Genomic DNA, 27,360 nt, shown 5'->3' on the forward strand with positions numbered 1-27,360 from the left:
AGCTGCCCTTTTTTGCTCATTTTTTGTGAAACAGAAATTGCGCATAGACGTAGACACCCAATCAAGACTCAACTCAACATTGTCATTTTTTGGTTTTTTTGTTTTTTTGTTTTTTTGTTTTTTTGTTTTTTGTTTTTTTTTACCAAAGCTCCTCTAAACAAAGGCTCAATGACTTTGAGAAACATAAATTGCTCCTCTAAACAGAGGCACCACAACTTTTGGAAAGTAAATTGCTCCTCTAAACAGAGGCACCACGACTTTGGAAAGTAAATTGCTCCTATAAACAGAGGCACCACGACTTTGGAAAGAGTAAATTGCTCCTCTAAACAGAGGCACCACTAAAACAGAGGCACCACGACTTTGAAAAGTAAATTGCTCCTCTAAACAGAGGCACCACGACTTTGAAAAATAAATTGCTCCTCTAAACAGAGGCACCACGACTTTAAAAAGTAAATTGCTCCTCTGTGGTGCCTTTAAAAAGTAAATTGCTCCTCTAAACAGAGGCACCACGACTTTGAAAAAGTAAATTGCTCCTCTAAACAGAGGCACCATAACTTTGGAAAGTAAATTGCTCCTCTAAACAGAGGCAACGAACTTTGGAAAAGTAAATACTCCTAGACAATCATGTCCGAAGGAGTTGAAAGTTGTGTTTGAAAGGATTTCAGGAGATTATGCCCAAAGGTCTTATAAATCAACCCTGATACCAAGAGACATCCTATTTCAAGGATTAGGAATTTACCTGACAAGCTTTTTTTTTTTTTCAATTTTGAAAGTGTCTTCACATCTATCTTCTCTATGTGGGATCTTGGAACACCCCTGCTTCTCGGATTTAGTGTATGCTATGCAAATGCATATGAATTTCAATGCATGTTATGCAAATGTTGGCCAAATAATTCCTATTCAATGTATGGTACTCAAATTTCTCAAGCTCTTTTCTTAAGCATCCAGCCCTTTGATTCTTCAGGGATCCAATTACACTACTCTTCTAAGATTGAACCAATGTAGCTCTCAATTGTCTTTTTCACTCACATTCTTCTTTGTTCAGTTTCTCAATACTTTGGAATAAGCTTCATCAATCAATCATCACTTGACCATCATTCAATGAATTTTTCAGCACTAACAAATTTCAAAACAAGTTTCATCCACCATCACTGGGTCATTATTCATAGGTGTCTCAGCATTTACCGTTCCAAAATAGACTTTTCCACTAATTGTTCTCATCATTCAATCATAACTTGCAAGTCATATCGATCAATTCATCACTTTTCAAGATTTGCCCCATTATATCATATACCTTTTCAAATCATCTCCTTTAGGTTTCTACCATTTCTTCATCATCTTAGATTTCTTTTCAAATGAATGCAAGACTCTTTTAAGCACATATTCATTCATTTATTATCATTTTAATTTTTGACAAATACAATGCAACCAAGCATTTTCTCAATTCATTCTAGGGGTGTAACAATAAGAGAAGGCAAGGTGAATTATGGTAAAGATAATCAATGAAGATCTGTTTTGCTACAAAGCAAATGGGAAAGGAAATGAATTGGATACATGTCATTGGGATGGATGGTATGTCCAAATGATGAATATTCAGACAATTCTCAACATTAATCTAGGATTCTTTTTCAAAAACTCATTCCATTTACAGTTGAAGTCATCTTGAGTTTAGCAAACTTTGCCCCAGTCTTTGAGAGATCTTCAGATGTCTTTGATCTTTCATTCATGTGAGCCATTTGACTTGATTTTTTTTTCTACTAAAATCACCCTTTCAGGTTTTCAATTTGAATCTCTTTTTTTCATTTTTTCCTTCTTTTTTTCTCATTTTTTCTTTTTTTTTCTTTTTTTTTTCATCATTTTTTTTTCATCCATTGTTGATATCATTCATACGTCCAACTTTAGACCATGATTTCATTGCTTCATCATGAGCATACTTTCGCTCAACATATGATCATTCAAGTTGAGTATTCACACTTGATCCAAATGGACTTTTCAAGGTTGTAATGTAGGCCAAGGTGAAGGGTCATAAAAAAAATGGATATAATAGGCTCAAAACATATATTAAAAAGGTTCAAGACCAAAGGATCATTTGATGCAGCTTGGCATTTTGCCCCACATCATTTCACTACTTTTTTCTTTCTTCACACAAAGGATTCTCATTACTTTACCCCAAGTCATGTGTGGCATTTTTTCTTTTCTTTTTTTTTTATTTTTATTTTTGAGACCTTTTGTGAAAATTGTTTTCAAAAATTGCCCCCCAGTGTAGAGGGTGATCCTTGGTTGGGGTTTCTCCGAAAAAGAAATCATAATAGGCTCAAAGGGGTAGCAGTAAATGGTTTTTCGAATGGTAAAAGAAAGATGGCCATTTTTCATCTCAATTATGAATACTTTTCTTGAACATTATCTATTCAACAGAGCTCATGATCCTGTATAAAAGATTACATATCTTCAAGACATATCTCTTTCACCTCTAGTAATGGCTTACCCTCTTTATTTTTACTCAAATCATCTCCTCTGTGAATGAGTTCTCAAAATTAAATCTCAGAATTATTGTTATCTTTGTCTAAATATTCATCATCTGAAATTTAAGAATGGGAGAATGTGAGTATAAAGTTATGAAAGGTAACAGGGCATGGAGTAATGATCAAGTGAAAGAGAAAAATGTAATTGACTTACCTTTATTAAAATGATAACAAGTGAAGTCATATTGCAAAAAAAATCTAACATTGCTTGAAAAGAAATCCCAAAATGACAGAAGAAACCTTCAACCAGCCTTATCTCCATTGACATCTTGCCCCTCAATTCATTGTGAATCTCTGGATCCTTTCTGTTCTTGACTTTCGCTCAGTACACTAACATTAGGTGCTGTTGCTTTTCCTTGATCAAAACTTACCATTCCATCATTGATCAACCGTTGCACCTTATAGTTTAAAGCAGTGCAATTTTCAGTAGAATGGCCAATAATTCCATAGTGGTAGTCGCAGTGGGCTGTAGGATCATACCACTTTGGATATGGTGGTTTAAGCGATTCCACATGGTTGGGGGCAATCAAATGGCTATTATAGAGTTCTCGATATAACTCTGTATAAGTCATAGGAATTGGATCAAATACAGGTTTTTCTCGAGTAGTCCGTTGTTCTCGTGAGCCACTTGCTGGGTTAATAGGGTGAATTTGGGTTCTCGTAGGAGCTTGAATGTTGAAGCGATAAGTGGATGAATAAGATGGTTGTGAAGCTAGCTGGTATGGGTAGGATGAGGTATTATTCACAGCAGGATAGTATGGAGAGTAACCTTGGGATGGATAGGGTTGATAACCCCTGAATTGTTGTCTATCAAAGCTCACAGCTTGAGCTTGAGCTTCTTTCTTTTCTGATGTCTTCTTGGTTTCTCCTCCTCTCAACTTGCCATTTTTTATGGCACTTTCAATAATTTCTCCAGAGATTATCATGTTAGCAAAATTCTTTATTGCATTCTCTATCATCTTTTCATAATAGGGAGGCTTTAAAGTGCTAACAAACAGCACTGTGGTCTCTTTCTCTGTCAGAGAAGGTTGTACCTGTGAAGCTATATCTCTCCATCTCTGGGCATACTCTTTAAAAGACTCGTTTGCCTTTTTCTCCAGGTTCTGCAAAAATAAACGGTCAGGAGCCAAATCGATGATATGTCGATATTGACTGATAAAGTCGTGTGCCATATCGCTCCAAGAATGAATACGAGTCCTGTCCAACTGAACATACCATCTGGTCGCAGAGCCAGTAAGACTGTCTTGGAAAACATGCATCAATAGCTTTTCATCATGTGCATGAGCTGTCATCTTCTTACAATACATGGTGATGTGGGTTTTAGGGCACTTTGTACCGTCATATTTTTCAAATTTCGATACTTTGAATTTATAGGGGATAACCACATCAGGAACTAGGCAGAGCCCAGCAGCATCAACTGACCCATAAAAGCTAAATCCTTCTACAGCCCGTAGCCTCTGCTCTAGCATGCTAATCTTGGAACTTTTCTCAGCCTCTACTCTCATATTTTCCTTCTCCTTCTCTTTTAAATCATCTAGATCAAGAATTGGTTCTACTGCTTTTTCAGTGAATACATGATTTATATAGCTATTATACTGTCCTGGGTTGAAAGCTGATGGCATTCCAGGATAGGCGAAATATTATGGCGGGACCTCTTGGGCAGACTGGGCTTGAGGTGGGCCAAAACCTGGAGGGTACAAAGGGTCAGCCACTTCTTGCTGGCTTGTACTTCCTTCAACTCCTTTTCCTTTATTCATATTATTGAGGGCCTTCAAAATCTTGCTTAGTTCACTTTCAATCTTCTCCTGAGCTTTTTCTAGCTTTTCAAATCTATGAGAACTTTTTTCTTCCATTTGCCTTGCTCTGGATCTTGTGTTGTATGGATGAGCAGGGTTTTCGCTAGATGGAGCTCTCCTCGGACCTTGAGTACCATACTTATGATTAGAAATATTATGCTGTGCCTTATGTATAATGCTTTGATACACAAATGAAATGTACATTTTTTTGAATGAATTCTAGTATGAAATGAATGCAAATGATTGTGTTGAAACATGATCATGAAAAGAATACAGATGCATACAATCAGACAAACAACATAATTAGTTTCATGGATGAAATGAAAGTGATGCTGATGCATAATGTTACATATGATAAAAATAATACACAAAGTTAAACAATCAAAATGATTAGATAACCACCATTTTTTGTGTCCTAATTGCAGGGTATATCTATCATTGGGCAGAAAGGGCTCTATCCTAGGTGTAGGCACTCTTAAGGTTCACTACATGCGGTTTTAAGGTCAAAGTCTAAAGGTCCTCAAATTGTTCCTTACATCTTTGTCCATCACAGACTAGTAAAGCACCCTAATCCTCACCTATTACAGGCTACAAGCGAAAAAGGTTCAATTTGAGTGGGAGTATTTCGCTAGCCACTGCGGAGGCATTAGACCTCACGAAAGCAATAGGTACTTTACTCCCTCCTAGAGGGACGGAGCTCGGGTGTAGAGCTCATGTTATGCACATGCATATGAATGACATAATTAACAAAGTAAATAAACATGAATAAACGATAATACATATATATACAAAAAGGTTCAATTTTATTAGGCTTTTGGATAACACAAATTATTTCCTGGCCTGACTCTCAAGGTCCCCAGCGGAGTCGCCAAGCTGTCTTAACGTCTAGATCCGGGGATCTATCGCTAGACATTGACTTTAGGGAGTCGCCACCAATCTTTTTTATCTAGGTGCGATTGGCCACCTAAAGAATCTGTCCTTTCAGGGAACACCTAAGCTTAAGGGCCCTTAAAAGAATAGGTTCAGGTCTGCTAACCAGAACAGGGTTCGGGAGTTTGGTTACGTGTGAGGAAGGTTATAACACCCTCACAACGCCCATCAAAAGGTGGTACCAACTTAAATTTGTGTTATCCAAAAGCTTTAAAATTTTACCAAGTAGTTAATTATTGAAAATTATTCTCAATTGACTCTAATACTTTTAGCAGAAAATTGAAAAAATTCCCTCACCTCAGGAGTATGCAAGAAAAACTACTATTTCACTTGCAGAGGCTCCGTCGTCGGATTATTTAAAGAAAAAAACAAAATCAAAATTAAGATAGAAAGGAAGGAAAGAATGATTTTTTTTTGTAGGAAAAATTGATACTTTCAACTTTTCCTCAAAAACCCTTTTTTTGAAAATTTATTTCTAAGGAAAATTGATACTTTCAACTTTTCCCTAAAAATATTTTTTTTGGAAATTTATTTTTCTTTTAAGGAAAATTGATACTTTCAACTTTTTCCTAAAAATATTTTTTGGAAATTTATTCTTAAGGAAAATTGATACTTTCAACTTTTCCCTAAAAATATTTTTTTTTGAAATTTATTTCTGAGGAAAATTGATACTTTCAACTTTTCTCCAAAAATATTTTTTGGAAATTTATTTCTAAGGAAAATTGATACTTTCAACTTTTCCCTAAAAATATATTTTTTTAGAATTTTTTATTTTTATTTAAAGAAAATAAAATAATAAAAAAAAAATAAAAAGAATATTATATAAACCTAATCTAATAAATAAAAAATAAAATAAACAAATAAACAAAGAAAAAAAAAAAAAAAACTTGGAGCGGCTCGGATCGCGGCTCGGCTCGGCTCGGCTAAAGGAAGAGAAAACGGCTGGGGGGAGCGGCTTGGCGGCTTGGCTCGGAGGGGGGCTGGCACGCGCGGGTCAGAATCGGGTCGACGCTCGGGTCGGGTCGGGTTCAGTAAAACGCGCGGATCCTCTGGGTTACTTAAGGCCAAAACGATGTCGTTTTGGTAGGGTATAAAAGGCAATCCCCTTCATTTTTTTAGTAGAACGCTCCTCCCTCTCTCTCTCTTCTTCCATTTTCCTTTCCCTTCTCTCTAAAAACTGAAGAACACCGGCGCCGAATTCTGGAAAATATCACCGGAATCTGGAAATTTCACCGGAAGTTGGCCGGAAGATCGCCGGTTTCTGAGATTCTTCGTCGAAAACTGGGCTGGTCGCCGGAAACTTCAATGTTTGCCAGAATTGTTGCCGTAAAATTCAAATTTCGCCAGAATTTTCGTCGGAATCCAGAAATTTCCAGAAAAATTTTTCGCCAAAAATCTCTAAAAATTTTTTCTCACTCCCAGAACACTCCTAAACTTTTCCTAGCTTCCTATACGCCTCATTTTCTCTCAAATCAGTAGCTTTGCTTACTGTTTTCTGTCTGTTTCATTCTGTTCCAGGAGGTGCTTTATATAGGGATTGATCAGGAGTTTCTGATCAATCCCAATTCCCCTTTGGACGGGAATTCAATCTTTGAATCCAGTCTGGACTCTTCTGATTGAATTCCCACTCCCAGTGGGATTCTTCAACTTTCAATCCTAGCCCTCCAAAATAAAAATCAAAATAAAAAAAAACTAGATAATTAGAGAAGATAAATCAACAGATATTATAGGATAAATAAAATAATAATAAAAAAAATATATCAGATATATAATTAGATAAGTAAAAATACAAAAATGAATAAAATAAAAAAGATAAAAATATATATATATATACATATTAGTAATAATACATAAATATTAACAAAAAAAAAATAAATATATACATATATTAATACATAATAATAATAATAAATAATACAATACATAAAATACAAAAGAAGAAGAAAAGAAAAAAAAAATACAAGATAAAATTGAATTGGGCTTACCCATTTGGGCCAGGCCCAATTGATCTGCTTGTAAGTTTGTTAAATTTTCCACTTCAACATTAAGTTTGTTATAATACCTTATTAAAGACTTCTTACATCATAATATTAAGATTTTCAAAAGAAACGCCTTACGTGCTTGTACTGCTTGTAAGTATTTTTTAGAAAATTAGCCAAGTGTTGACTATATTGTTGTGGATACATTTTTCCTTTATTTATTGAGCTTTTTAGGCCATGTCATTTGCTTTGAAGCTAACTTTTCTTATTTGTTTCACCAAACGAGTAGCCTGAGACTTCTTTAGCAAACATTCATCTTTCCAGCATTAGACTTCCTTGATTTTGAGATCGAATTGATATCGTTTTTTGTTTATGATTTGATTGGCTTCACGTTGATGACATATTTGTCATTTCAAGTTATCAACAAGGCTTTGCAGTATTTTTTTTCCTATATAGACCAATTGAGCTCATCTTCTTTAGACAGTAACTTAAATTGAAGTTGTTCGATATTTTTTTATTTTTTAAAGCTCAATGGTCATTGACATGATAGATTTACATATATTTTTAGACATCTCTTCTCGTTCTCTTTCAAGCCTTTGAAATTTTCTTTCATTCTCTTTAGTTTTAAACTTTCATTCCTTAACCTCATACTGAAGTCTCTTTTTTTCAATCTTCCATGTTTCCTTTTCTTCTTTCCATTTACGTTTCATAACGTTCATGTTTTCAGGGACCTCTTTATATTAAGCTTCTTCTTACGAGCATGATTTTTTGTCTATGGGAATAACATTGCTTTAGATGCGTTACTTTCTCCATACCATACATTCAAGTGTTACCTTATTTGTATATCTTTCACAACCTACTCTCCAAGTTTGCTTCCACTCCTTGATAATTTCTTTCACTTTCTTAAAAAATAATGGTTCCTTAAAAGAGAATTCTAATTCTGGAAACCCATGAGTCATTGAAAAAAACTATTATGACCTTAATTATTTATAGACCACTACTGGAGCATAACTTATGCCTTCCCATTATCCTAAAAGTGGAACCCATGACTTGTCATCATATTTGTACAACATGACTTCTCGTGACATCTATGGAACGTTTTATATAATCGAGCATTGGTGAGATTTTGCAAAACCAATAACCACTCTTCCTAGGACTTTAATTTGGCCATAGAACATTGTAAAACTCCTCAATAGGCATCCTTTTATTATTGTAAATGAGGCTAAATTTGCCTACATGACGTTGAAGGTGACTTTTTGCCCAAACATAAAGTAGCTATGCATGCCCTATAAAGTGTCCTCCCTTTCATCAGTATTAATTCAATTATTTAAAAGTTTTTGCTAGTATAGATGGAACAAGATTCATTTTATTGTCCACTTGCTTAAGAAAGTGTATTATTGATGCTTTAATGTGCCTCAGGATCTTTGGAAAAATGACTAAACCATAAATATGTAAAGTTATCATTCTTATGCTTATTTATCCTTTAAGTGTTTGACAATGTAGTTGCACAAGATTTCACATGGGATGCATTCATTTTTGCCTTTTGTTTGGATATACGAGCTCACATCCTGAGTGGACACTTCTATCATATGGCTTAAATTTTTTTTTTTTTGGATTTAAGTTTTTGACCTCAATAATATATTTTACTTGGATTAGAAAGGTGTAAACACAACAAAGTAGAGTATTATTCAATTGTCGAAGTCATATCAATCTTATTAAACATGAAACATCTATAAGCAAGGTCTCAAAATTGAACCAAAGTTCTTATCAACTGGTCTTCCATAGGCACTATTAACCTTGAATTGATCCTTATTTTGAAATTACAAAACATTAAAGTTAAATAAACTTGATCAAGATTTTGGAAAAGATTTATTTAGTACATGTTCTTAAGTTTTATATTTTGGTACTATATAAATAATATGATTTTCAAAGCTTAAACAAACCTTTCTTTGTTTTCATATTTCTCAAACCAAATCTACCTTTAAAGATTATTTATTTGAGCTTAAATGAAAGTTCAATTGTTGGTTTTAAAGTAAACTTATTCATTTTGGACTTAATACAATTTTGATAATATTGGTTTTGAGAATAAATTAACTTAAGAAAGCTATTTTACAAGAACGAAGTTCTCCAACATTAAACTTGTTTTATTTTTCTGTATTAATTCACATAGTCTTAATATTTGAATTTTATATGGTTGGAAAGCTCTTTGAGTCTACTTTCTAATGGATCAAACAAAATCAAAATCTAAATTTTTTAAGAAAAGATTTTGAATTTGATAACTTGTCTTAAAATGCTAAAATTGGATACACTTATGCTTTTGTGCTTGAATCCATGTATGTGAAATTCATTTTGCATATTACACTTGATTACATGCATTCAAAATAATTTTGATATTATTGGTATCAAGCATTTTGTCCTATACCTTAAATTGATCTCTCTTTCTTTTGAAATGACAAAAAGGGAGAGAGAGTTTAGATATATTTCTTCTTATTGCAATTGATATAGGAGCTTAAACATTTGATATAAAGAACATAAACAAGAGTGAGGAGAAATGTTTTATAAATATATTTGTTAATGATGCCTCTTTGTGTTTATTTACTCATTAATATGCTCATGCCTTTTTGCTATGACAAAAAGGGAAAGAAATATCATATGGACAAATTTGCTTGTGCTTGACATGCATATGTTTGATTGTGCTTATTTGATACATATGCTCTAACATATGTTTGGTGAGTTGTGTTGGATTAGGATGCATAAATTAAGGGGGAGTTTTGCCATGCATTGTTTAAGGGGGAGTTTTCCAAAATGTTTTTTCAAAATCCTAAATGTTTCAAAGAAAGTTTTTCATCAAGCAAATTTATCTTTAAGTTTTGTCATATCAAAAAGGGAGAGATTGTTAGCCTTGAATTAATCCTTATTTTGAAATGACAAAACATTAAAGTTAAATAAACTTGATCAAGATTTTAAAAAAGATTTATTTAGTACATGTTCTTAAGTTTTATATTTTGGTACTAAATAAATAATATGATTTTCAAAGCTTAAACAAACCTTTCTTTGTTTTCATATTTCTCAAACCAAATCTACCTTTAAAGATTATTTATTTGAGCTTAAATGAAAGTTCAATTGTTGTTTTTAAATTGAACTTATTCATTTTGGACTTAATACAATTTTGATAATATTGGTTTTGAGAAATAGATTAACTTAAGAAAGCTGTTTTACAAGAACAAAGTTTTCCAACATTGAACTTGTTTTATTTTTCTGTATTAATTTACAAAGTCTTAATATTTCAATTTTATATGGTTGGAAAGCTCTTTGAGTCTACTTTCTAATGGATCAAACAAAATCAAAATCCAAATTTTTTAAGAAAAGATTTTGAATTTTTACTATACACTCTGCAGTTGTCAGAAAAACTGCACAAAGCATAGCTTTAAAAATTCACTATAATTTGTACACAATGGATAGAAAGCTCTTTAAGTCTAGTTTTTAAATCTTCAAACAGTTTGTGATTTGGATTTGTATAACTCAAGTTATGATCAAATTAGTAAGTAGAGTGCAAAACGAGAAACTACCACCCAGCATGGATATGATCGATCCCCTCTAGAAGGGATCGATTGGTTTTCAAACAAAATGCTCCCAGGACTGAAAATCCAAAAAAGTGATCGATCCCCCAAATAGGGGATCGATCGGTTCTGGGTGGAAACACTCAAACAGCTACTTTTTGGTGCTTTCAACGGCTATTTTCTTCTTCTAAAACTTCCAACGACTACCTCTTCAATTTCTCTATAAATTGGGCACTCCAACACACTAAGAACATTGATGAATCAAGAGAGCAAAAACCAACAAGCCATATTTTCATTCTCTTAAAGAATCAAGAGTTTTTAGAGCTTCAAAATTCATATCTTTGTCTTTATTGTATCCAAATTATATTTGTTGTTCATTCATCATTTTCTTGTACTTAAACTTAGCAAACACTTAGCCTTCGAGAGGTTGTTCTATTGTTTGCAAAATTACATTGGATATAAAAGGATGAAAGAGAACAAGAGGTAAGGTATCCTCTTGATATTGTAAGGGTAGAGGTTGCTATCTAAACCTTGAAAAAAAGATAGAGATTTAGTATAAGATAGGTTTGTATCTTGTAAGAATTTTTCTTCAATTAGTGGATTGAAGCCTTGGTGTGGACAACCAAGAGAGAGGATGTAGGTGCTTTGTGGAGAAGGATCAAACCTCTATAAATCATTGTGTTTGATTTCTCTATCCCTATCTCTTTATAATTTATTGTTGTTCATATTTGATTTTAAGTTCATTAATTGTTATTGTTTGTATTATATTTTCATCAAAAGTGCTTATTGTCTTAATTTTCATTCAACTATATTGAAATCATTGTTTGGGAAGAATTTGAAGAGATCCAATTTACTCTTTTCTTGGATCACCATCTAACCTATAAAGCTAATAAGCACCTCAATAAGTGAAATAATATAACCATATTTTTCCTCAAAAACCATTTTTTTAGGTGTTGCTACACAGCATCAAATCTCAATTAACTTGGGAAATATCGTTTTGTTGAAGCCCCAATATGATTTTTTTAGGCCAAATTTCTTTTCTAGATTCTTTTAGACAATCTTCCTTTCTTTTTTGCATTTTCAATGATTAAATTATTACCTTATTGACATCTTTGTATAGGTTGGGCTCTGAAGTTAAGGATAATATGATGGTGCTTCGAAGTAAAAGCTAAAATCTTTTTACTTATTGGCACATTGACAAACAAATCCCATATGCCAATATTTATGTTGATGCATGATCATGAAACAAAAGGGAAACCAAATAAATTAGGATAACAGTCAGAATAAAATAAGCACTCTTATGTATCCTAATTTAAAGTATAATCTATAAATATATATATATATATATATATTACTTTATCTAAGGTTGGTTTCTTAAAGTTTACTATGTGCAGGGTTCATAGTTGACAAAGGCCAACAGGTTCTCAAATTGTTCTTCACTCTAATCTATACTAGACTAGTAAGGCACCCCGATTTTCACCCATTATAGGCTTCAAATAGAAAGGGTTCAATCTAAGTGAGAATATTTTGCTTGCCATTACGAGGGTTATCACTTCATGAGAGTATAGGGATTTTACTCCTTCCTAGACAAGTTAGAGCCCGGGAATAGAGTTCATGCATGTTATAAATGTGCCATTATGTGCATGAGGGAACAATGCATCATGATCCATATGCTAAATGCCTCACAATTTATATAAAAAATAATATATACAAAACATAAAATAATGAATAAATAAATGATATAATTAAATGAAATGCAAGGAAATTTTTGTCTCTATTATTGTTATTGTTATTATTATTATTATTATTAAATAAGATTAAGGAAACTAAAGTTAAATACCAATTAAGGTCATTAAGTCAAAATTAAGGATAACACAGTTAATTTTTTGCTTAACTCTCTAAAAAATGAAGTCTCTAGTGTAGTCATCAAGCTATCATAACGATTTTGAGGATCATGAGATAAATTTTAAAAAACGAAAATGGAGTTGCCACTAATCTTTTTGGCTAGGTGTGACTAGCCACCTATTAAAACTTAACAAAACCTTAAAATTAATTAAAATTTATTAAAAATATAATTTTTGAATTTGTGAAAATATTTGGGTCCAAAAGTCAGTTACACGTAAGGAATGATTAACACCCCATAGTACTCATTAAAAAATGGTACAAATTAATTATATATTATCTTTTAATTTTTATAAAAGGTCTTAATTTTGGTATTTAGAGTTAATTTTCTTAACTTTCTTTATTGTAATAAAAAACATATATATTTTTAGTTGTTTGCTTGAAAAATAAATAAGAACCTTGTATATTAAAAAGTTCCTAAAAATATTCTAATACTCTAAGAATATTAAGTGAAACTTTCTCACCTATGGATTTCTTAATAATCACTACTTGCATTTTTCAAGAATCTTATTCATATATATTTTAATATTTATGTTTAGGATGCATATAGTAAAATATGATGTCCATAATTTAATCCAAATAATATTTTCTAAAAAATTTATTTCTTATTCTATTTATTAAAAAAGATGAGAAATCTTTATCGAAAATTATTCTACATGCTTCAATACATTGATAATATTTTAGATAAATTTTCTTATCTAGAGATTCTTAAAAAATCATTATTCAAATTATTTAAGGATCTCATCCTCGAAGATTTCGTTTACATTTATAATATAATGCATATGGATTAACTTGTGATATTGTTGCATTGCATAAAAATTCATTTTAAGAAATAAAAAGTAAATGAGAGTTTTTCATATTGAAAATTATTCTAAATATTATAATAATTTGTCAATAATTTTGAAAAGATTTTCTCACCTAGAGATTTCTTGATAACGTGCAATATGCATATGAAAGTTTTTTTAAATTTTATTTTATTATATTTTTATTGCATATTTTATTTTTTAAAAAAAAAGACATATTACTAATTTTCCTTATATTATATTTTTTTATTACTTATTTTAATTTTGTTTTAATAACCTGATTATTTTATAATCATTATTATTAAAAATTTTTAAGGGAACAAAGCAAAGAAAATCTTTTTATTGAAATTTTTTCTAGATGCCCAATATTTTAGCAGTATTTTTAGAAGAATTTTCTCACGTAGAAATTTCTTAAGATTCTTTACTTGGACTTCTTTAAAATCATATCATCAGATAAATAATTCATTTTTTTTCATTTTTTATTTATTAGTAACATTTTTTTAATAGATATATTGTACTTTATTACTTTTTGGAATTGAAATGTTATTTTTATTAGCACTATTTTACTACAAAAATATTAAATGTTTATTAAAAGGATTTAAGATTTTAAACACGAATAACTAAGAAAATAAATAATTTAAAAAATAATAAAAATAATATATAAATTGAAATAAATAAAAATAAAAAAACCTTGAACCGGCTAGTCTGGAAGCATTTTGGCAGTTTTTTTTGTAGTTCAAACTGGTTTAAAAATGGTTTGGAGGCGGTTTTCTACGAATTGAACTATTTGGTTCAGTTTGAGATTTGTTCGCAAATGGTTCACTTGAACTGGTTTGAGGCTGGAAGCAATTCCTTAGTTCAGATCGGGTATGCAGACCTTGACTCAAGTCTGGGCTAGCACGTAAGTCGTGGGGGTTATATACAACATCATTTTAGGTTTTCTTCTTATATAAAAGTCATCCCTTGTTTTTAGCTCATTTTGAGCATTCTTTAAAAAAGCAAAAACCTCAAAAAACACTATCAGCCTTTTCTCTAGAAAGCAGTTAGTTGCCGCCACGCACTGTCGCTCACCAAAGCTGGTCAACCCCGTCGATTGCCGAAAAATTCTAAAAACAATGAAAATGATCCTCACATTCTCCTCTTTTATTTCCAACCTATTTTTTCCTTGAAAAAGCCCTATCATAGATCTAGTCTTCAAGGTTTCGACGAAATCCCATTTATTTATTTATTTATTTATTTTAATGATGGCACAGCAGTTCCCTGCCCAAAAAGACTATTGGTTTGATGTTTGATGTTTTTTTTTTTTTTTGTTTTGGTTGTTGATGGATTTGAGTGTTGTTTATTATTATTTTTTTTTAGTTATTGTAAAGGGCTCAATTGTGAGGGACTATTTGGGTATAGTGGTGGCGGCTAAAGGTAGGAAGATATAGTGGTTGCAGGGGTTTATTTTTTTTGTTCTGTTGAGGTGGGCTTGTTTCTCTGGTGGTGGAGGGGCTGTGTTGGCAGTGGGATTCATGGTGGGTTGATGCCGATTGGAGGATAGACTCGAGTTTGATGGAGATGATGATGTAAGCTTGAGGGCTAGGCCATATAGATGGCTGGGGTAGTGTTGGGTGGTTCACATGGGTGTCTCAGTTAGGGTAGCTTTGTGGAGGATTGAGGTAGGTGGTAGATTTAGGTGCAGGGGTTGCTGGTGATGAAAGGTGGAGGTCTGTGGGTTCTGTGTTGTGGTTGGGAATGGCTTTCTAGCAAAGGTCTCGAGTTGATGCTGGTAGCAAGTTGGAGTTGAAGCTCCTAGAGGTCGAGGGTTTCGACTGCTGGGTTATTCGTTTGGTGGTCCTGATGGGTGCTTAGTTGAAGGTGGCTGGAGGCTGGTGAAGGCTAGTGAAGGCTGGTGTTAGTGTTAGGGCTGTGTCAGGACTGGTGCTGGGTAAGGGCTGGTGTGGGTGTTCTGGTTCTTTGCAATAGGGTTTGGTGGCTTGGGGTTAGGACTGAGTTTTGGTGTTGGATGTTTTTTTTTTTTGGTAGTCGTAGTGAGTGCGTGGTTAGAGGTGGCTGGAGGCTAGTGAAGACCAGTGTTGGTGATAGTGTTGGGGCTGTCCTGGGATTGGTGCTGGGCAAGGGCTGGTGTTGGGTGTTCTGGTTCTTTGTAATGGGGTTTAGTGGCTTGTTGATGATGGGTTTCGACAGTGGGGATTAGGTTTTTTTTTTTTTTTTGAAAGAGTTTTCTTTTTACTGTTTGTACGTTCCTCCCCTCCTTTTTATAAAAAACCTCCTTATATCTATGAATTGGAATAAGACATAGGCTTTCAATGCTTTAACATAATTGCAACAACAAAACCGCTGCATCTTAAAGACAGATTCAGAATTTTTGGCTTGTTATGAAGTGAAGATGGGTTGAGGATCTTGCTGCTTTGTAATATTGCAATACTAGCTTTGATTGTCTGCTTCTTTTTTTTTTTTTTTTTGGAGGATTTTGCATGCTTAATTTGAGTAATTAAATTAAAAGTAAAATTGGGTTTCAAATTTTGTATTTTAAATTGAATTTGGATTTTCAATGGGCTTTCAAGCCCAAATGATTTAGGTTGGCCTTTAAATCTTAATTCAAAATTGATTTAATGAAAAATTTGAATTAAACCTTTGTGCAAAAATATAAAAAATGATTAATTCGAAACAAAGCTCAATTGAGCTCAATCTGATAAATTTAATTACAATGCTTAAATTAGCTCAAATTAAAACATTTAAATTAAGTGCAAAAATCGAATAAATTTAAATTGATTTGGATAAAATTGGGTGTCTGTAAAATTTATTTATGGTTTTGTTTAAATTTTAAATTATATTATTTCCGTATCTTTTATTTGTATTATTTTCATATCGTGTCATCGTATTGTATTTCAAATTATCAGGTCTATTTTAGGACACTTAAATTTTAGTTAAGTTGTAGGAATAACTCATTTGCACATAGAATTCACATTTCAAATAAATTATTTTACCTTTGTGCTGTCGTAATAAATTTGAGGTATCTTTATGCAGTTAGGTTTTCTTTCTAGTTTTTCTCTTTGCTATAAGTTTGGTTCATTTACTTGGAAAAACGTCCATCTTTTTTTAACATATGTATAAAAAGAAAAGAAAATTTAGTTCAAAGGCACCATGTGTGTTACATAAAAGCTAAAGTAACTCTCCTAACAATCATGTGGTATATTGGTAGTGTTGGATTTTTAATTCTAGTTATTAGAATTTAATTTTTAACAACTTTAAATATAAAAAAGTTACTCTAATAAATATAGAGGTGGCAATTTGGTTAGTCGAGTTGGGTTTGAATCTAGGCTTTTTCAATTCGATCATTTTGGCTAGAAGGAAATTCAGTTTATTTGTCAACATTTTTTATATTTAATTTTTTTTTTATAAATTTTGTTTTTAAAAAATAATACCCGTTTTATACCAGATTTTCTTTTAAGTTTTTTAATTTTTTTAAGAATAAAATTACTATGTTTATAAATAATTAATATATAATATATGTATTCATTCATCACTATATAAATTTGGTTATTTTGACTTTTATTTCACTCATTCAAAATATCAATATGACACCTTATATTTTTTTTTCTTTTTCTTTTTTCCAAATTTTTTATTTTTAATTTAAATAAATTTGTAAAAAAAGGCCCAATTGAAAAAAAATTTATTTGTTTATTTTTTAAAATTAATATTGAATTGGAACAAATCAAATTTTTATGAGAAACGAGATTGGAATGAAAGCATGTTTAGGACAATTTGACTTGATTATTTTATATTTATATATATTTAAAACTCAATTTAAAATATTAATATTTTAAACTTGATGAGGTGTTCATATAACACTCTCTATGAGTTTCTTTTTTTTTTTTGTCTTTTTATTACTTTTTTTATTAATTTTTTAATTTAAAAAATTTTTATTAAAAAAATTTTGTAAGAATATGAGGCTGATTGAGATATCTACACGTGATTTTCATTTGGTTTTTCTACCTTTCACCTTTTTTTTTTTTAATTAAATAAATTTTGCAACAAAAATTTTACTTCTTTCATAATTAAAATATAATTTAAAAAATAAAAAATTATTCCAAATCTAATTCTAGTATCTATAAAATTTGGCGAATGGCCTCGCCCAAACCAGCTGCCACGTCCGCAAAATGTAATAACAACAAAGCGGTATGATTGGCACTCCTCTTTGGTGCAAGGACCTGCCGAGAAACCAGTATAGTGCAGTGCATGTGGGTGGCGGTGAAGGACTAGAAGGGACAGTTGCAAACGATACCCCACTTCATGCTCGGGATGAACCTGACAATGATTATGAAGCGAAAAGGTTTATCATATCTTTGAGACCAGTAAATTAAATCTGTAGTTATAAGTGGAAACAATGTGGTTCACAACATGGTTCAGATCATACCTCTTTCTATTATATTAAATCTTCTCCTTTAGTGGTTCATCTTGATGTTTTAATCTGCATCCCCATATTTTATCATCATTGCCAACTTGATCTTGAGTGATGCTAATGGCTTCATTGTAGCTGCATGTTTTGTAATTTTTAAAATAGTCTGAAATACTGATTTACGTTGTCTTCTTTCTTTTATTTTATTTTTTCTTTTCTCCAGGGCCCGCTCAATCTAACTTGTGGGACTCGATGGTAACTTCACATGCGTAAAGAGTCCAAAGCCATCTCCAGTTGAGAAACTTACAAAAGATTTATATACTATTTTACATGAACAACCGTCTTCATATTTCTCTGGATCTTCTGAGGAGGATTTGCTTCTGTTGAGATTGGACATTGAAGCTTTCTAATTAGAGAACCATACAAGCTCATTTGCTCGAGAAGATAAGAGGTAAATCTTTTTTACTATAATATTTTACTTATTTGCAACAGAAATAACCAGTTATGAAACTAGCACCGGTGTAGACCATGTGGTTTCTTAACTGAAGATATTATTAAACTTTACCATTGCCACTCAGAAAGGTTAAGATAAGGTACGTTTCCTACAACAATACGAGGCATGGAATTCATCTCAAAAGCTCATGTAGTAATCTCTTACCCTGCAATTTTTCAGGAAGATTTTTGGTATCTAGCGTTACCATTACGCATTAGTCATGGGCCATAAGGTAAAGCTCGTGGCTGTCGTGCAACGGGAGGAGAAACTGGAGAATGGTGCTTTCATGTTGATTGGTATATATATAATTTTTTTCCCCTTTGACATTTGGCGGGGACAAGTATCAACATGAAAAATCACTACTGGAAAGTCATAATTCAACATTGTGTATCATAGATTTGAATGTAAGTTCCCTTCCTTATTTCCTTTTTCTTTATTTGTTTTTCTTAGGGAAAATTCTTTAGAACTCAATTCTACAGCTACTATTGAGGAACGCAGAACCAAAGTTACAAAATTCAAGACTTGTGCTCTAAGGCATATAAGAAAAGCAGGGAAGGAAGCAGCTCTCAGGTTAGCAAAGCATGGATTACAGAAAGATGAAGGATTGTATTGGGTTGAAGAATGTCCTGAATTTTTACAAACAATTGTAACAGCTGATGCATCTTTGACTCATGAATGAATGATAAGCAATTTGATTTAAAAAAAAAAAGAAGCTGAGAACAGAAAGGATTAGTGAAAATAAACAGAAAGTATTAGGGAAAATTACATGCAACCAAATCAGATCAAACCTGTTACAGGACCATCATTCCATGCCCTCCCGACGGAGTAAATGCCATTTGAGTGAAGTAAGGCTTAGAAACTTCTCAAATTCTTCGAGAGTAGATATGATATCAGAAAAAGACTATGGAAGGCAAAAAATGAAAAATCAGACAGGTTAAGTTATCCATCTCTGCTCACACCAGAACTAAGCTACTGCATGTGCATGTAGTGGAGTGCACTAGACTATGCTTTGACGCAAATGTAAGTAATTTATTTAGTACAACTCCCTTAATTGTTGGCGAGAAAAGGAGAAAAAGAAGTACTCTTCACCTGTTTCGTTGTTTGACAAATATTATCACAAATCACCTTTCATCTCAGGTCCTGAATTTTGATCCACAGGTTAAGGCTTGACTTGAAACAACAAATAATTTCTAGATATTGCTTTAATGGTCCATTTCCATAACCCAACCAACCAATTAAGGCATCAATACATGTGTTCACAAGCACATGCACGCACACACAAGCTACACAGGCAAAACAATTATAAGCGAAATTTTGCAATCAAAGTTAGAAACCAAATATCTTTATATACATAACCAAAAAGTATTTCCACTGCTTTAACGTTTCAATTTATGCAAGCAAAGCCTCCATATATAGCATGGACTTAAACTGCAAAATATCTAGTCCAGAGTTTTACAAATTCACATATTCCAATTTACCTGCATATGAAGCACAAAAACACCTTCATGAATTCTCTTTCCTGATCTTTTTGGCTTTTCCCTTCCATTCATTAAAAAAAAAAAAGTTAACCATCCGGCATACCAAAATGCACCCCAAAATGACCCATTACTCTTTCAGTCACTTTAGATCCCATGCCACTTATCACTCGTCGTTAGAAAATTTACCCCATTTTCTCTCTGCAACCTCCAAAAGACTAAGACATTCTAGACTCCTATCCTCCTCACAATCCTTTTTCAGTTCCACCAACACATCCAACAGCGTAATTTCCTCAAAATCCTCACTCAGACTATCTGAATTTGTAACCAAATGGACCGTCTCCCTTGCATTAACATCTAGTTCCTCATCAGCTCTCTCATTATTCCCCACTCTACCATTAACGCACAATTCCGAACTAGCTCCAGGAGACAGACTAACATCCTTGAAGTTCCATTTCTTGTTACTCTCTTTTGGAGTGCCCAAAAGTTCACTTGAAGATTCAAAATCCAAACTTTTTAACCTTTTAGAGGGAGATTCAGCTGATAATTGCCCTTTTCGGGAAAACCCACTTTCCGAAACCCTAATTTCTTCCGATTCCCTTTGAAAAGTGCCGTCTAGATTCGAATTAGCCTCAATTCTCTGCGTCGGATCCACTTCCACTTCCGAAAACCCTAGGTCCGTATCCCTCCCCAAATCAACGCCCCTACTTCTGTCAGCACTATCAGCACCAACTGCCACAGTTTCTCCGTCGAGATCATGACCATTGCCGATCATTCGGTCATTGTAGCAGTTATCGGAAAAGGTGGAGGTGGACCTGGACTCAACAGGGGCGTGGAAGATTTCCGGGTCTTCAGGAAGGGTATATTGGTCATCTGGCAGTTCGACCAGCGGCGATTCTGGAGGAGACACCATTGTGATGCCGGTGGTAGCGACAGGGATATCACGCGGAATTCGCGAGTCGGAGTTATCAGAATCCGACATGCCGAAATAAGAGCAACGACGTAAGCGGGACTCCTCAGAGGATGAAACCTGGCAAATATCCACTATCCAATCAAAAGGATCTTCTGGTTCCATTTACGATTTTGAGTATCGTTGTTCAAAATGACAGCTTCGCCTTCTTATGTTCTCACGAACCGAACTATATATAACCTTTTGATTGCCAACGAACCATGTATATTATTATCCCTTTCATTTTTTTTCTTTTTTTGGATTTTTTTTTTATATATTTTCTTTAATTTCTTTATTTATTTAGGAGATTTCCCGCCCTCCCTAAGCCACTCCATATGATGCAATTAGACAATGAGTGGGCCTTTAGATTTAGATCTTTTTGTTTGCCATTTTCGGCTCATCTAAAATGAAAATCCCTAAAGAACGGATCTGACAGTTTTTTCTTTTTTTTTTTTTTCATAAGAAGAGAGAGAAGAAAAGATTTAATTTGACAAATATTTTTAATTATTAAACTAAAAATTTGAGGATGAATCTGATAATTTATTGATATAAAAAGTAAATTAGTTCGATATGCGAATGATGCATCATTTTTCAAATTTAATTATGTATAAATACATATAAGATATTGTATTATTTTCAAAACTATATTAAAGTCTCCAAATTTTATATATATCCCACTGACAAGAAAGTTAAATTTTTTGAAAAAAACTAAAAAATTGAGAAAATTTTAAATATCTATTAAACAATATTACTTAGGAAGGAAAAATGATAAAAATAAATAAAATTAAATTTCTTCAATTTTTTTTCATCTTTATTCATAATAATATTTATGTACTTGTAAGTTTATATAAAATAAAGATAAGTTATTTGTATTTAGTATAAACTATTAATTGATATGTTCTAATAATGTAAGTGAATCCATAATGATTATATCTCTCTGTCTTCAAAATTTTGCTCTTCATATTCTGTTTGTGACTTACATCTTTGCTCAAGATTATCTATGATCAAGCTGGGGTTCTAAGTAAATTTCTTGTGTGATTGCTCTCCTTCGAGAGAAGGAGTTTTATGAGCAAGAGAGAGGTACTGTGCATGATATCTAACAAGGAAAACATTTTATCCGTTTTGGCATTCTTGCTCCATAAATTTTGGATGTCCAATTGTAGCAACATAGAGGATCAGCTGTCAGGACATCCAAAATTCTTATATTTATTTCTTTAGGCTGAAGTAATTTTCAAAATTATTACAGAGAACAGTCAGGAAGAGTATGTCAAAAAACAACTAAATAAGGGAGTCATACCAGATTATTTAGATGTACATTGCTTGGGAGGTCTTATAAAGTTATTTTATTTTTTGATAAAAAAATTCGAGGGTAGATAAACTGTTCAATCCCTCAAGTTATGGTAAAATGTGATGTACCTAATAGTTTAAGATAAGTGACTACAGATCGTGCATTTAAGATGATCCTAACAAGTTACCACTAAACAGCTAAACAATGGAGTCATACCATATCAGATAGATGTACATTGCTTGGGAGCTCTTATAAAGCTATTCTTTTTTAATAAAAAAAATTCGATGGTAGATAAGCTGTTCAATCCCCTAGGTTATGATAAGATGTGTCGTACCTGACAGCCTAAGACAAGTGGTTGCAGGACGTGCATTCAAGATGACTCCAACAAGTGATCACTGACAAAACTCAAACTCAAGACTTCTTTGTCGAAGAAGACGAACTTAACCGAGTGAACCAAACACTTATTGGTCTTACAAAGCTATCTTCTTTGCTCTTTAATAGCTGCTGGCCTTATTTGGTTATTATGAAGATGTTTCTCATGTATATAAGGTACATAAACATATCTACTTGTATTTTATCAAAGTTATTTTATTTTAAGTAATTAAACTATTGAGGATGAACAAAACTATCAAAAGGAATGGTTTATGGGTTGCGAATGCTGTCAAGATGCTTGCAAGTTAAAACTTCCCTATTGAACTAATATGTTACATTTAGTTACTGTGTTTATAATTCTGCAAGCTTGGTTTAGAGAACTTCCTAGTGGTGTCTTGTAGTGTCATTATTTGGGATATACTCATAGATTCTTCATTCCTTAATAGCTTTACCTTTTGCTGGGATAAACTATTTTCCTTCTTCTGGTTTTGTAATTTTCATCTGTTGCAAATTTATTACTAACAACATTTTTGGATCAAAACCAGAGAGGGGGAACACCTGTTAGATTGATGGTAGCAAAATGTAAAAAAAAAAAAAAAAGAAGATTTGTCTAATTTCTTTCTAACTCATCATTTAAATTGTTATAATTGTTAACCTGAGATGCTAATTAGCCATTGTTGAAGAAAAACTTGTTTCTAGATAATATATTGAAAATAAAGAAATTGTTTTACTTGTTATATCTGTAGATAATGTATAATACATGGTTGTATTATATGGTCGCTAATGAGACTTTGAGTTTATTTTTTATGTGAAGTGCCAATAATTAATTACACTTTGAAAAGTTATCATGCAAAAGCAACTTTACTTGTTAAATTGCATCTATTATTTAAAAAATTGAGAAAATGACCAAAGAGAACATAACTTGGCTTGGAAAAGGAGCAGTTCATAATTACTTGCCTCCTTATGTTTGTGGTTGAAAATCTATATTAATATACAAATTACACGTTTAAATAACTTGCTCAAGTTCATTGGCTTGGTAAATTACGTTAAAAAATCGAAAGATTTATATGAATACACTTTAGATTTATGTCTACAAGTTTTAAATAATTAATCTCTGGTAGTAGTAATTTCTTTTGTCTTTGCTTCAATCATTAAAAAGTATCCTTTATTTTAGAAGTAAAATAATGTTTTAATTAATATAATACAAATGTTAGTTGTAATTTATCTACTATACCCATATCTATCTATCATAGTCATGTAAATTCATGAGATCATAAATACTTATCAAAAATTCTATTACAAGATTGAACCAAGGTATCAAAGGCTTTTGAATGAGGACATTTCAAGTGCAGAACAAATGGGGAAAAAGTCAGATTCATAGCAAAGGAATCAATGGGAGTTCAATCATCGATTTACACCAAGACTCTAACAATATACATATATAGTTATAGCAACATGTACATATAAGTCACGTTTGGTGCATAGCAGAATGAATAAGATAGGATGATAATCATCTTATATTATATTTGATTTGCATCTAAAAAACGGGATATGATTACAATAAGGATTAATCATCCTCTTAATATAGGATGATTCAATCTTACCAAAATTGAGAAAATTATTTTTAATTCATAACATTAAACTTAGATTTCCTACCATTCTTTTAAAAATTACATCAATAATTTAAATTGTATAAACTTTGAGGAAGAATAATTTTGATCAATAAAGAAATTATCTTATTCTAATATTTGCATTTATCAAACATAAGATAGGATATCATTATTTAAGTTATTCCTATTCATATTATCATCTTATCTTATTCTATCATAATTTTATGTACCAAACACATCCATAGTATTTATGCATAAATATGTTTATGCATGTCCATACTTTATTAGATGCGGTTAAGTACATGGCTAGGTCAATGATGACACAAATAGGCATAAGTAAATTTTTTAGCTTTTTAATAGGTACTCTTAAGGTTTTTTTTAATAATTTGAAAGGCTTTTTTTTAGGCTAATAAGATGTACGTATAGTTATATTTAAATGTATATTTATTATAAATACTATATACACATTTTATTAATAATATGTTTATATTCTAAAAGTACTACTTACATATCATTAATGTACCATATACAAGTTTTTTTGGGATTGACAAAGTAGATTATTATATATTACCTCATTAACCATAAAATTCAATATTAAAAGATCTCTCCATATTAATAAAATAATTAATGCACTTATATTTTTTAAAAGTATAAGACAACAAAAAAAGAAGCCAAGAAGGTTATTCAAGATTCAAAGACTAGGATTCATGAAGATTATATAGAAAATTAGAGAGAAAAGATAGAGAAAAAAATTGTTCAAAATTGCTAAAATGAAAGATAAAAAGAGTAGGGATCTTCATGGCATGAGATGCATCAAAGGCAGTGACAAAAGAATTTTATTGAAAGATGAAAAGATTAAAGAGCGATGTAGAGATTATTTTGATAGTCTCTTTAATAGTAATTTTGAGTATGATATAGGTGAGTTTAACATATCTTTTAAAAATATAAATCATTTGTTTAAACATAATATTAAAAGGTATAAGGTTAAATAGGCTTTGAGAAATGATGAAAGCTAAGAAACTTATAGGATCAGATGGAATCTCTATTGAGGTTTAGAAATGCTTAGGTGAAATAGGCATAGGATTGTTGATGGATCTTTTCAACAAAATTTGACATAATTAAAATATGCCAAAAAAAGGAGGACAAGTACTCTAGTGCTTTTATATAAGAATAAAGGTGATATACAAAATTGTTTGAATTATCGATGAATAAAGCTTATAAGTCATATTATGAAATTTTGAGAGAAAGTAACTGAATGTGGGTTACGACATGAGGTCACTATTTTCAAAAACAATTTGGTTTTATGCCAAGACGCTCTACTATAGAGGTAATTCACCTATTGAGACTTTTGTTGGAGAGTTTTCTGGTGAGAAAGAAAGATCTATATATGGTATTTATCCACTTGGAGAAAGTATACGTTAGAGTTCTCCAAAAAGTATTTTGATGGACTTTAATAAAGAAAATAGTTCTTTTAAATATATTAACATAGTTAATGATATGTATAAAGAAGTTATAACGAATGTGAGAATGATTAGGGTATTGACTGATAGCTTTTCCATTACCTCAGAATTGCAACAAGGCTTAACACTATTTTTTTTTTTTTGTATTAATTATGAGCGAGCTTACTGAATATATCCAAGATAAGATCTTATAATGTATTTTATTTACCGATGATATAATCTTAATTACTAAAACTAATGATGATCTTAATACGAAATTAGAATTATAGAGCATACATTGAGTCCTGAGGCTTTAAATTAAAAAAATTTAAAATTGAATATATGAAATGTAAGTTTAATAGTTATAGGGAAACAAGTGCTAGTGTGATTAAATTGGTTAGTGAGATAATACCAAAAAGTAGTCATAGGGGACGAAATATGTTAGGTGTATTGTGTGATCATAACATGCTTTTAAAATTAAAGCCAAAGTTATATAAAATAACTATAAGGACTGTATTATTATATGGAATTGGGTGTTGGGCTATTAAAAAACAACCTAAGAATAAAATGAATGTACCTAAGATAAGAAGATTAGATGGACATGTGGTAAGACTAGAAAAGAAAAAATAAAAAATGAAAAGATTTAAAAAAAATTAAGGGTAATCCAAATGGAAGAAAAGATGAAAAAGGGTCATTTAAGTTAGTTTGAACATGTGAAATGTAGGCCTATCTATACATCACTTAAGAGAAATGAACTTTTGGATTTGGGAGAAACTAAAACTTCTAGATTTAGATCATGAAAAACATGGATGCAAGTAATAAGAAATGATATTAAGGTTAAAGAAATAAATGAAAAGATTGTTTTTGATAAAAATGAATGGCATACAAATATTTTGATAAAAATGAATGGCATACAAATATTCAAAACTACAACCTAACATAATTTTTTTAGCCTTTCATACAGTTAACCTAAAGTTATGAAATATAAAACTTAATTTGTTGTATAATTTTTAACTTTTCTATACTTTTAGTAACTGTATATATAATTATAATATCATTTATATATAGTTATAGCTTTATGTACATATCATTAAAATATCTTATAGAAGCTGTTTTGAGATTACCAGTAGACTATTTAAAGATTACATTGTTAACCATAAATGTACATATAGTTATAAGTATAATTATAAGTAAATGTACATATAGCTATAGCAATATATACATATAATTGTAGCTTTAAGTGCATATCATTAGTGTATCTTGTACAATTTTTTTTTGGGATTGACAAAAAACTATTAAAGAGTATATTATTAACAATAAATTATAATGTTAAAAAGTCCCATAATATCAATAAAATAATTAATGTACTTATATTTTTTAAATTGTCTAATAAATGTACTTATGGTTATAAGTAAATTTACATATAGTTATAGTAATATATACATATAGTTGTAGTTTCATGTAAATATCATTAACATAACTTGTTCAAGTTATTTTGAGATTGATAGTAAATTATTGAAGAGTACCTTATTAATTATAAGTTTCAATGTTAAAAATTTTACCATATCAATAGAATAATTAATGTATTTATATTTTACAAGTTTTCTATGCTCTCAATAAATGTATATATAATTATAGCAAATATATATTTAATTGTAATTTCATGTACATGTCATTAACGTGTCTTGTAAAAGTTGTTTTGGGATTGAAAATTGCGTAATTTTGAGTGTGTTGATAACTATATATCTTATCTATACAACAATAAATTAAGTTTATTTTCATAAGTATGTGCAAAAGGTCAAAATATATATACATACAGAAAAAAAAAGTATGTACA

General features: G+C 31.3%; 1 protein-coding gene across 2 annotated transcripts; it reads right to left on the bottom strand.

Annotated features, from left to right (window-relative positions):
- Positions 1-17,420: 17,420 nt before the first annotated feature.
- Positions 17,421-21,105, bottom strand: LOC149518016 (uncharacterized). Of its 2 annotated transcripts, XM_089763596.1 has the most exons (3): positions 19,480-21,105; positions 17,916-19,291; positions 17,423-17,806 (listed from the first exon to the last, which is right to left on the bottom strand). In XM_089763596.1, exon 1 carries the CDS (start codon positions 20,938-20,940, stop codon positions 20,032-20,034), a length of 909 nt encoding a protein of 302 aa, XP_089619722.1. In that variant the 5' UTR covers positions 20,941-21,105; the 3' UTR covers positions 17,423-17,806; positions 17,916-19,291; positions 19,480-20,031. The 2 variants fall into 2 exon arrangements, with proteins under 2 accessions (XP_089619721.1, XP_089619722.1); XM_089763595.1 differs by having other exon boundaries at positions 17,421-17,806; positions 17,916-21,105.
- Positions 21,106-27,360: the final 6,255 nt, after the last annotated feature.

The sequence above is a fragment of the Durio zibethinus genome, chromosome 7 (assembly GCF_047325235.1).
Source record: "Durio zibethinus cultivar Kanyao isolate XHJ-2024 chromosome 7, ASM4732523v1, whole genome shotgun sequence".
Classification (NCBI taxonomy): Eukaryota; Viridiplantae; Streptophyta; class Magnoliopsida; order Malvales; family Malvaceae; genus Durio; species Durio zibethinus.